This window comes from Odocoileus virginianus, chromosome 6 (assembly GCF_023699985.2).
Source record: "Odocoileus virginianus isolate 20LAN1187 ecotype Illinois chromosome 6, Ovbor_1.2, whole genome shotgun sequence".
NCBI lineage: Eukaryota > Metazoa > Chordata > Mammalia > Artiodactyla > Cervidae > Odocoileus > Odocoileus virginianus.
The window spans coordinates 39,949,649-39,962,432 of record NC_069679.1 but is presented as its reverse complement, the minus strand read 5'-3'; the positions used below and the strand labels follow the sequence as shown (position 1 = coordinate 39,962,432).

Sequence of the window (12,784 nt, the reverse complement as noted above, 5' to 3'; positions counted from 1 at the left end):
TGATTGTGAAATGAGAATTTATAATGGATGGACTCACTGGAAGTCTGAACATCACAAAAAGTTAGCCAAACAGGCATTAAGGGCAAGGCATCAATGATGGAGCATTTTCTGCTAAAAAATTGAAGGAATCTAATCAAGCTTTCAAAGCCTGTCAATTTACAGGAAATATAGGGGACAGTGCAAAGTCATGGGATGCAACTAGCTATTATCAGACTGCAGAAAATTCTACAGGACAAAACTTTTTCTTTAACAAATAAACACCAAGAAAACAAAGAGAATAAGAGAGAACTATTAACAATTAAAAGACCTGAGAGACACACAGCTAAATATGAAACATGAGCCTTTGAAACCCAAATAAAAATAAATCAACTGTAAAAAAAAAAAAAAAGAATTTATAAGACAATCGTGGAATTGGAATACCGATAATATTAGATCATACTGAAGGAATTACTCATTTTTTTTTCAGTTGTGATAAGAATGGTCTTTTAGAGGTATACACTGAATTATTGACAAATGAAATTATTTTCTGCCTAGGACTGAATCAAGTGGGGGCAGAGTGGGAGGACTAGGTAAAACAGGGTTGGCCATATATTAATAAATGTACAAAGTAGGTGACAGATACACAGGGCCTATTACAATACTTTTTGTAATTTTGTGTATGCTTGTAAATACAAATAGGATTTTTTCCTTTAATTTTCATTAAAAAGAATTAAAAAATTAAAGCACTAAAAAAGATGAACAAAAATAACAAAGATGACAGTTAATAACTGTCAAGTTCTAAGTGATGGAAATATGGATTGCTTGTGTTTTCTGTATGTTTGAAAATGTTTGTAACAGTAAACAAAATTGTAAAAGCACTTCAAGCCAGCAAAGACTCAGAGCTGGGTCAGGTTAAAAGGATTGCGAAATATAGCTGTGGACGCCTAATGCTGGCTTTGACCAGTAATGCCTTCAGAAAATTAAATAACAAAAACAAAAAAACCCCAAAAAGTTCAAACTTGAAATATTAAGGAAAAAGGACCTAGAAAAAAGGACTCCAGCTGACAAAACAGTAACACATGCTTACTATACTCGTAACATAAAGGATCTCCAATTCAGAGTAAAACCACAATACAATCCAAAATGGGAGGGGAAGTGTCTTGAGATTTTATTTCCGGGCCTGATGACAATCAGAGAAAGACTGAGCTAGAACCATGTGCCCTAAAGCCTTAATGCTTCAAGTGACATGGGTACAAAAAGCAACCTCATGGAAACGCAGAGCTTTATGATTTGAGGTTATAAAATACACCAAGGCAAAGCTAATAGGCTACTTGTTACTCAGATACATTAACCAGCCTCTGAAGTGAGAAACTATTGCAGAAGCATTGCTCCTTGACAGCATCCTATGTAGAGCATGGTCCTGTGTTCCCTGGACCTAAAAATGTTCTTTTCCATACCTGATGATGACACATTGGTTCTCTCTGTCAATTATCATATTTCTGAACATATTATCTGCAAGAGCATAGATATGTGGTGGGTTCTCATACTGTGCCTAGAAAAGCAAAACAAAACAAAACCATGGTCAGATAAAAGCAACACATTTCTTTTCTTGGCTTTGGAAATGAACACGCCACTGTATAGTCCCCATCTTAAAGGCTGCGTAATACAAGAATCATAAAGTTGCCAAGGTCCTGAGGAGGAACACCTAACACAATGAAGATGGAAGGAATTTGGAAGGACTATTCTTTGGCCTATGAGTGATTCAGCCTTCAGACATGACCCATGGTCTTCAGGTACTCCAACACCACGCCCTTCTACCCGCAGCATGCCTCTGCAGGCCACATTCCGTTTCTAAAGGTCTCTGAAAGGCAGCTGGGCAGCAGGTCTTAAGAGAGGGCTGCTAAAAACCTGGCTCTGACTTGTACTAAATCAGAAATTCTACATTATTTTTTTTTTCCCTAAGAGGCAAGTTGGAGATCTTGGGACCCTAGAGGAAACTGAGACTATTAGAAAATAAGGAAAAAAACTTATTTTCCATAAGAAGAAGGCAGGAGGTGTGGTTCTTTAGAGGATAAACAGGTTTGACCAGTTTGTTCCATCTCAACATGGAAAAACAGCAATTCCTACCACACCAAGAGAGTGGATTTGTACTTGAATCTCATGGGATATCTGAGCTATGCATAATATAAATCCACCAGTAAATTCACTGTGTCAGGACAACTTCAGCCCTGCTTTCTTCAGTTTCTTGGCACCACTTCTACCACTCCCACCAAAGTCACTAAAAAGAAAAATACTTCATATGGTGGAAAGCTGGAGAAAGAACACTCCTTAAATTTAAGACTATGTAACACAGAAGAGTGAGAAGAAAGTCACATCCAGAGTGAGAAGACATTTAGAATCTGTCCTTCCCTTCTCTGGTCTCCATCTCTAGAGTGGGGATAACAGGTCCATGGTATCCACATCTCACAAGGCCACTGAGATGACACATGAGAAAGTAATTAGAAAAGGTTAGTGAAAAAACATAGCTGAAGTAGAATGTGCTGCATCCCAACTTTGAGTCTTATTAATGCAACAACTTACTATATCATACGGGGCCTGCCCCAGAAATGGCCACTCATCGCAAGCTCTGGCGGATCAGAGCTGAGTGACGAGGAGGGATGACTGCTTTGATGTCTGCACCCAAGTTAAGCACTGATGTATCCAGTGCCCACGGCTCCCCATGTGTGAGTAGAGGTCCCAGGAGGGAAACTGCTCAGCGAGGTCTAAAACTCATTCCCTGGGACTGATGAACTGGATAATTCTATATAGTAACAAAAATATGTCATTCCTGCCTTCACTTCACAGTCAAGGGGATGCATGGATGGGACTGCAAGATGTTCATTCACGATTACATTTAATACTTCTCTGGAAATAGAGGAAAAGAAAAGAAAACAAGGGAATTGCCTGCCAGTCCAGTGGTTAAGACTCTATGCATTCACTGCCAGGGACACGGGTTCAATGCCTGGTCAGGGAACTAAGACCTCACATGCCACACGGCACAGCCAAAAATAAAAACAAAAATTGGAAATAGCGTGGAGAGAAAGCTGTGAACAGTGGAGGGAAAGGAGTGGGCAAGTCATTGTCCAGTAAAGCCTCAAAGCCACTTAACTAGTTATACTTGACCACTATGCATCACTCTATTTTTCCAACTGGTTTCTCATCTCTGGGCTCATGGTATTTTTCAGCTACTGATGAGAATTACCCCTGGAGGAAGGCACAGCAACCCACTCCAATATTCTTGCCTGGAGAATCCCTTGGACAGAGGAGCCTGGTGGGCTATGGTCCATAGGGTCGCAAAGAGCCAGACACAACTGAGCATGCATGATAAGAATGGTAGGGTAGACATTTCCTCTACCTGACTCTGCCCTTGCCTGAAACCCCTGAAAGTCACTGAGACCTGACCTCAATTCCTAGCTCCAACACTCAATAGATTCAATTACTTCACCTCTATGAGCCTGTGTTTCCTCATCTATGAAACAGACATGCATCGTAATACACAGCCAGCATCCAGGGCTGCTTTATTATTGTTGCAAATATAACATAGTACCTGGCACCAAATAAATACCAATTTTACAACAGTCTATTGCCATCAGCAGTTAAAAATAAATGTATTTTTTTTTAAATTCTAGGGCATTTCTTTAAAAAGAACTCTTCAAAAGATGAACGGTCTAAAAGGGACTCATGTAAGAACGCTTTTCAGAGCACTGCAAAGAAACAGCAGGAATACACAGCGCTTCCATCCACCCTGCCTAGGCCGTCGCTGCAGACTCCAAGCCAGCTCCGTGCTGGCGGCCCCGGGCCCTGCTGATCAGGGCGCCAGGGCAGGGCCAGGCTCTGCCGACAGTGTTTCCCTTGTGCTGGGCTCCCATAAAGGCAGCATTATCAAAGGTCTTTCGCGTGGCAGCCTCCTTCAGCTCCAGCTACCAGCACCATTCATCTGGCAACAATGGGGTGGGCTCTTGCTCTGGGTAAATTGCCTTCCACTTCAACTGATGAATTTGTGTGGGCTCCCTTTTGTTTGTTTTCCAGGGGTCAGGATTAATGAATGCTCTTGTGCTTCTGCTGCAAAGGGAAGAGGGAAGGAAAAAGATGTAGAGATGGGGAGGCCTGGGGAAGTGAGGAGCCAAAGGATGAAATATACAAATTAGGATTACAGATTCTATTTTTGTGTCACAATTGAAATGGCTATGGAGCTGGGTCTGAATAGGGATGAGGGTGTCACATTAATAAGTGAAATTAAAAAAGATTTGCTTTTCATGTTTCAGTCACAGCCACGGTTTCAGTGATTTGGAGAGAATGGTTCCCATCGCCCAATTTATTTTTTTTACTGATTACTTAATTTTTTACTCTTTAGAGTTTTGTGACATATATTGGAGGAGGAAGATGCCTGAAGCTGTAAGTCCTACATTCCATTAAACTAATATTGTTTATAACATTCCAATATTAATAGTCCTAAGCTTTGTTTGAGCTGTACTCTAAAGAGCAGCACATCATTAAAAAAATCAAACAATGTAACCTATTTAAGCTTTCTCAATAAATTTATAAAAGAAAATGCAAATGTATTGCCAACTTCAATTGCCCATACATCATAAAAACCCCCAAACACTACAGTAATTTTATGTAGCATGTAACTTACCGCTCCTTGGTACATTTCAATTTCCTTTTCCCCAAAATATGGCATCTGCTTGAAAGGGTTGACGGAGATTAATACGGATCCTATATATGTCTGAATTTAAATCCAGTTAAGGTCTATCATTAATCTTCACAGCTACACATTTTTCAAATTAAGCAACCAGATGTTATCAAGAATTCATAATGACTGTCCCAATGAAAAGCTCATAGGTTTGTTTTCTAAAAGATTACAAATAAAGACAAAAGCAATTACCAAGTAGTTCAGGTTTTGTTCTTCAGGAAGAGTAATGAACTTAATTACCAAGGTATTACAAAAATAAATCATTACTTTAAGTGAATTGAAACACATTCTCTCAAGACTGGTGACATGCATGGCTAGGGTAAAAAACCAAAAGATCAAGGACTAAAAAGAACAAATATTTTTTCCTTGGTATCTCTTGGGTATACTGAGAACATATTCATTTACTTGTTTAATAAACAGAGGGATATAAGATGAACTGAACAGTCCTGCTCTTTAGAAGCCATGGAGAACTGAGTTGTATCCATAAGTAGAATTCAGAGCAGAAAATTACAAATGCATATAGATCAGGCTGTGGAGAAGGAAATGGCAACCCACTCCAGTATTCTTGCCTGGAAACTTCCAAGGACAGAGGCATCTGATGGACTACAGTCCATGGAAGACTCCAAGAATCGGACACAACTGAGCATCTGAGCATAGATCAGGTTTAGGGAAGAAGGTGTTATTTATGTATGGGAAATTCTGGAAGGCCCCTCAGAAGAAAATGTGTTACTTATGTCCCCAAAATGAAGTGCTATTATAACATACAAAATATTTCTATTTATCATTCAATAATCAATTAGTTCGAATTAGATGTCTACAACTTGCCAGGCACTGTTACATATGCTGGGGATATACAGCAGTGGACAAAACAGAACAGATGTAAAAATATCATTAAAAAATGCAAACTTCAACAAAAAACAAAACATACACAATACTCAAATTGTTTCTTTTAATCAATGACTTCAAAATGTTTAGAAATTTTGCAGTTAAGAATGTAAAGCTAGGACTTCCCTGGTGGTCCAGCGGTTTAGACTCTGCCTCGCAATGCAGGGGACACAGGTTCGATCTCTGAAAGCTGCGAGATTTCCTTCCCCAAGGGGACATTTATATATTAGGACCTGAGTGTCAAATAGAGCAACACAGGAAAGTGTGATCAGATTACCAAGCTCCCTGTGCCCAGTTCTATTCTACCCTGGCCTTGGGCAAGTCTCATCTCTACGTGGTAGTGATTGGATGATGGGGTAAATAGAACCTACTTGATAGGTTTTGTTATGAGAATTAAGCAATACAGTATCAAATGCTCAGTACAATGTCTGATATGTAGCAGAGGCAATTTCCTTAATTCATATACTTCAAAATGCTCACTGTGTCACCTCTGAGAAGCAGTGTTAGTGTTATCGAATACAAATGAGTCAAGTGTGGAATGGATCATATAATATTTAAAAAATAATATTGATACATGAAGGGGAGAATGGGGAATGATTTGGCTGCAATTTTGCTTGCATTTTCACTAAACAGAAAGATTTTCAGACTCAAAAGGGCTGAACGTGAAATACCCAGTTCAGTTCAGTCGGTCAGTCGTGTCCGACTCTTTGCGTGAAATACTGGGTTGGCCAAAAAGTTCGTTCAGCCAACCCAGTAGCAGTAGAGAAGATAGGTCCCTTTTCACAGCACACCCAGATGCACCCTGCACTGCTCAGGCGCAGGGGCAGACCATGGTACTGAAAGAAAACGCAGATGAGGCAGTGAATCGTAACTGAAAATCACTCCAAAATCATGGAAGAAGGGCCGAGAAAACATGGTTCCAAGCGCCAAAGTCAGAGGAGGCCAACAACAGATTAGAAGCCGACTGTTTTGGAGGTAAGATTTAGAACAGATTTATTGTTAGATTTAGTAAGCAGGTCATAAGTGTGCATGGTGTTACAGCCAAGACTCAACAAGTGTTGATAAAAACAAACACTGATCGAACACATACATGTACAGATCACATCGATCTAAGTTCCCAATGACAACCTTGATATTATTTTAATCCTATTTTACTAGGAGGAAACTGAGACATGACGAATTTTCAATATTCAGAAAATACAGCATTGCTATGATCACATTCATTTCATAAGAAGGCGATGTCTACGCCTACATCTGGAGAATGGGTGCTTCTTCCTTAGCTGTAAAGGGACAACTATGAATGCCACCTGAATGAACTGATCACTGCATTCAGAGAATAAAAGAGCTGCCAGAGGGGGACTGGCAAGAGTGTACTCATTGGAAAAGACCCTGATGCTGGGAAAGATTGAGGACAGAAGAGAAGGGGGCAACAGAGGTTGAGATGGTTGGATGGCATCACTGACTCAGTGGACATGACTTTGAACAAACATCAGGAGATAGTGAAAGACTGGGAAGCCTGATATGCTGCAGTCCATGGGGTCGTAAAGAGTCGGACACAACTTAGTGACTGAACAACAGAGAGGAGACTTTCTTGATGGTCCAGTGATTAAGACTTTGCCTTCCAATGCAGTGGGTGCAGGTTTCCATCCCTGGTTAGGGAATTAAGAACCCACATGCCTTATGGCCAAAAAACCAACACATTAAACAAAAGCACTATTATAACAAATTCAATAAACACTTTAAAAATGGCCCACATCAAAAAAAAAAAAAAAAATCTTGAAAAAAAAAAAGAGTTCCTAGAGGACCTGAGCTATAGAAGCAAATTTGGAAAACTCAGCAGTGGCCACAGGACTGGAAAAGATCAGTTTTCATTCCAATCACTAGGAAAGGCAAGGCCAAAGGATGCTCAAACTACTGCACAATTGCACTCATCTCACATGCTAGTAAAGTAATGCTCAAAATTCTCCAAGCCAGGCTTCAGCAATATGTGAACCATAAACTTCCAGATGTTCAAGTTGGTTTTAGAAAAGGCAGAGGAACCAGAGATCAAATTGCCAACATCCGATGGGATATCAAAAAAGCAACAGAATTCGAGAAAAACATCTATTTCTGCTTTATTGACTATGCCAAAGCCTTTGACTGTGTGGATCACAATAAACTGTGGAAAATTCTGAAAGAGATGGGAATACCAGACCACCTGACCTGCCTCTTGAGAAACCTGTATGCAGGTCAGAAAGCAAGTTAGAACTGGACTGAAACAACAGACTGGTTCCAAATAGGAAAAGGAGTACGTCAAGGCTGTATATTGTCACCCTGCTTATTTACCTTATATGCAGAGTACATCATGAGAAACGCTGGGCTGGATGAAGCACAAGCTGGAATTGAGATTGCTGGGAGAAATATCAATAACCTCAGATATGCAGATGACACCACCCTTATGGCAGAAAGTGAAGAAGAACTAAAGAGCCTCTTGATGAAAGTGAAAGAGGACAGTGAAAAGTTGGCTTAAAGCTCAACATTTGGAAAACAAAGATCATGGCATCCAGTTTCATCACTTCATGGCAAATAGATGGAGAAACAGTGGAAAATAGTGGCAGACTTTTTTGGGGGGGGGGGGCGCTCCAAAATCGCTGCAGATGGTGACTTCAGCCATGAAATTAAAAGATGCTTGCTCCTTGGAAGAAAAGTTATGACCAACCTAGACAGCATATTAAAAAGCAGAGACATTACTTTGCCAATAAAGGTCTGTCTAGTCAAGGCTATGGTTTTTCTAGTAGTCTTGTATGGATGTGAGAGTTGGACTATAAAGAAAGCTGAGTGCCAAAGAACTGATGCTTTTGAACTGTGGTGTTGGAAAGGACTCTTGAGAGTCCCTTGGACTGCAAGGAGATCCAACCAGTCCATCCTAAAAGAAATCAGTTCTGAATGTTCATTGGAAGGACTGATACTGAAACTAAAACTTCAATACTTTGGCCACCTGATGCAAAGAGCTGACTCGTTTGAAAAGAGCCTTATGCTGGGAAAGATTGAAGGCGAGAGGAGAGGGGGACGACAGAGGATGAGATGGTTAGATGGCATCACCAACTCAATGGACATTGAGTTTGAGTAAACTCCGGGAGTTGGTATGGACAGGGAGGCCTGGCAAGCTGCAGTCTGTGGGGTTGCAAAGAGTCAGAGTGACTCAGTCACAACTGAGTGACTGAACTGAACTGAACTCAACCTTGGTTCTCCAGTAAATAAGTCTGGATTGGGTTAACATAAGAACTCCTATAGGAGGCAACATTTTTTTTTTAATGTTAATAATCTGCTATGTTGGTATATGAAAAGACAAAGTCTTGATTTTCACTAAGTAGTCTATATAAATTCTGACAAGGAGATGTTCACAGGAAAAAAAATTTATTTTGGAATATTCTAGGTCAATCATGAATCAGTCGTGAGTCAGACTGGAAGAAGGATCTCTGTAGGGCTTCTCATGGGAAGTATTATTTGAGGGGGGACTCCTGAAAAGCAAAGTTTGGTTTGAAATGGATAATGTATCTTCTATCTATGCTAAGTAGCTACAAATTTACTTAAATCAGAATGGAGACAAGAGAATTTTATTTGGAATTTAAAGGAAACAAACGTATTTCTCCCATCTGCCTGGGTCTGCAGATACCTCAGCTACTTTCAAGAGAGCACCGGTCTTCTCCCGGGTTGGGCCACTTTCCAGATAACTCCAATACTCACTCCCACTCCTTGCTGTATAATTCAGGTGTGCCTTTGGAAAAAGCTGTTCCATCACTGTCTCCACCCACATAACTTTTGGCTAGAAAGGTGTGGCCCAAGGCTAACTTTCAAATTGTATGGAGATACACAAGGCTATGATTTTTTAAAAAAGACATAAAATAAATGCCATTTTATTATTGCCAACAGAATATGCAAGACAGAAGAGAGCCAATAGATCTTTAACTGACTGGCTCCCAAATGTTTGTCCGTGGATCCATAAGTTTTCATTGATCTGCAAAAAGAATGACAAAAAGAGAAACAGAGCCCTCAATTTTTCATAAAGTCCAATTTTTTCAGTATAAAGGGCCATCCTTTACTCTTAAACTATTTCCTTTCTATTTTGGGGGTGTTAAAATATTCTTTCTTTTATGAAATGTGATGGTAGCGCAGCGTCTACAAATTTTTTTAATGGTCTTATAAGGAAAAGTTTTAACTTTTTTTATATTTAAAATAGCTCATACTCTATTTTATTTTTTAAACTTTAAACTTTTTATTTTGTTTTGGGGTATAGCCGATTAACAATGTTGTGGTAATTTCAGGTAAACAATGAAGGGACTCAGCCATACATACACATGTATCAATTCTCTCCCAAGCTCCCCTCCTATCCAGGCTGGCCCATAACACTGAGTTATGTTCCATGAGTTATGAGTTCCATGTGCCATACAACAGGTCCTTGTTGGCTATTCATTTTGAATATAGGAGTGTGTGCATGACCTTCCCAAACTCCCTAATTATCCCTTCCCCCTGGCAACCATAAATTTGTTTTCCAAGTCTCTGAGTCTCTTTCCGTTTTGTAACAAGAGTTTAACATTTTTAAAAAACATTTTAATAGCCAGTATTCCCTCTAACTGTCCACACTGATCTAGTCAACCTCCCTGGATTCATCACTGAGGTGGGGCAGAGAGGTGAGGTGATGTGTGAAGTCACATATACGGAAATGATGGAACTTGAGCCCCTGGCTTTGGCCATCAGACCCACATTCATCTCACTGCAGCAACATCCCCCCCAACCCCAACATGAACTGGCAGCAAAGAGCCAAACCTCATTTGGAACAAGGGCACTGCTTTGAGCTCTGGTTGGTCTGGCACAAGTGTCTCAACTCCTAATTGTTGGGTTGAAAACGCCAAGCACACTTGAGTGTGGTCTTTGAGGAAAAACAAGTTTGGAGAAAGTTGGAACCAATGAGGCCATGGTGCTTTGTTCAAGAACTATTTTTGTCAGCCAAGTGGCTGTAAGTGATGTCTCACCAAGCAGAGGGCGAACACAGCAAGGTCCTTCCTATATTTTAGAACTGAAATTGTAAGGGTGGCAACACTTTGGAAAAATAGACAGGAAATGAAACCTTCCTAGTCCTAGGATAAATAGCTGAAAAAAATGGGTTTTCCTTGGTTGACAACGTTTGCATTTTCTAAGCAGATTTTTTTTTTCCCCACTGTGGAACAAAGAAATGTGCAGTCAGCCTGAATGTGATTGTTCCAAAGGCTGACCTTCAGCACAAGACAATGCGCTGCTATTAGATGCAGAAGAGGTCAAATGAACAATATTATAACTTAATCTTAATCTTCTCATCTTCACTATTGAGCTTAGAAGAGAGGGAGGGGAAACTCATTTACAATACTAATGTGATCCTATCATAATAATATTCCCTTGGCATTGAACTGATAAAGGAGGCTCTTATCTCCTCTTTAGAGGAAAAGATTCGCAGTTAGACCCTTGGTATTATTTCATAAACATCCAAAAGAGCCACCAAGCTTCCTCAAAGCTGAAAGCTGCTCTGTGCTATTGCCGGAAAGCACAGTGATGTCGAATTTCTCATATACTGAGTGGGCAGAGATTTCTACAACACAAAGTCTATTAGTGGTCAACTAACTCATTTCCTTGGTAGAACACATGATTAGTCAGTCATTGATTCAAAGACATTAATTCAAAGAAATCAGCCCCCTCTGTGTGAGTCATTTTAGAATTCTGCTGTCTGAATATAAAAAGCAAGACTTCATAGTCAACAGATTTTCAACAAACACTTAATATAATACAACATGCCAAGAATTTAGTGGAAAAGAAATAAACAATGCAGGATGTGCCATTGTTTAGCTAAAATTAATAAGAAGGCACATGCATGTATGCACGTCTTGTTGTTGTTGTTTAGTTCACCAGGGGAGCCCATACATATATGTCTATATGTGATAAACTGAAAAATATATTAGGTTACTAGGAGCAAACTTTATATGGTGGGATTCCAAGGGATTTTAGTGTTCTTTCTAGTTAACTGCATTTTGTAGATCATGTTAAATGAACATTTATTGCTTTAAAGTTATTTTTAAACTTCACTTTTAAAAAGATATGTAAAGGACACAATCCCTGTTCTTAAGGAATTTCTAGTGTTTTAGGGGTAAATGACCATAGGGGGAAAAGCGAGTCTGTCTGGGTTGATGATGGACAGCTGCTGATAACCACTAACATTTTTTTCTTTTCTTACCCAGCTGATCAAAAACCATGTCTACATAAATAATGAGCCCATGTTCTAAGAACATTCCAATAAATAATGAGTTCAATTACATTCATTGGAAATTAGCCTTTTATGGGCTTGTCAATAAACCAATCCTCCCTTTAAAAGTTTCTATGGTAAAATGCTATAAAGTAATTAGCCTCCAATGAATAAAAATAAATGGAAAAAAAATAAAAATAAAAGTTTCTATGGTAAAATGAATCTGAATGTCCAAAAGCAACTTTATAAATGAGTTTTTGGAACATAATTCAGAAATATGAGAAAACTCGTACACTTGCCTTCATGTATGATAATAATAACTAACACTAACCATGTATTCACTGCATTTGTTATTTCATTTCACCCTAAACAGCCTCATGTAGGAGTTTTTATCATCACTTCCATTTTACAGGTCAGGAAATCAAGGAATACAGATCACAAAACTTGTATAAGATCACCAAGCTCATGCAGATTAAGGCTCAAAGCCAGGCTGTCCAGATTCATCCCAACTTTCTCTGGTCCATCATCGGCCAGTTTCCATGGGTCTTGCACACAAAAGTTATTAAAACCTTTCAATGATAAGCCTAGATAAAGTGAGCATAATTCAACTTTTTTGCCAAATAAAACGAAAACTTAACAACTGTATACAACTGCTTCCATACAATTAAAGGAAGCTCTGCACAGGTATCTAGGAGTCACCAAATGTTCCCTGTAAAGGATCAGAGAATAATTAGTTCAGGCTTTGTGGATCACAGGGTCTGTTGCAAATACTCAAGTCTGCCACTGTAGCATAAAAGCAGTGTCAGACAACACTTTAAAACAAGTAAAACAACCAGCATGGCTGCATTCCAATAAAATCTGTGGTGGGTGGGGTTTTCTCTGTAGGCAGTGGGCTTCCACACCTGATCAAGATGCTGTTATAATGTGCTTAATGAGTC

At 39.4% G+C, this 12,784-nt stretch overlaps 1 protein-coding gene across 1 annotated transcript in view; it reads right to left on the bottom strand.

Moving 5' to 3' along the window:
- Positions 1–12,784, bottom strand: part of MYO1E (myosin IE) — a 211,111-nt gene that overhangs the window by 102,909 nt on the left and 95,418 nt on the right. The window contains exons 3-4 of the mRNA XM_070469219.1: positions 4,655–4,744; positions 1,437–1,531 (exon numbers count right to left, since the gene is read on the bottom strand). Coding sequence (XP_070325320.1) covers positions 1,437–1,531; positions 4,655–4,744 — 185 coding nt within the window. The remainder of the gene's footprint in view (positions 1–1,436; positions 1,532–4,654; positions 4,745–12,784) is intronic.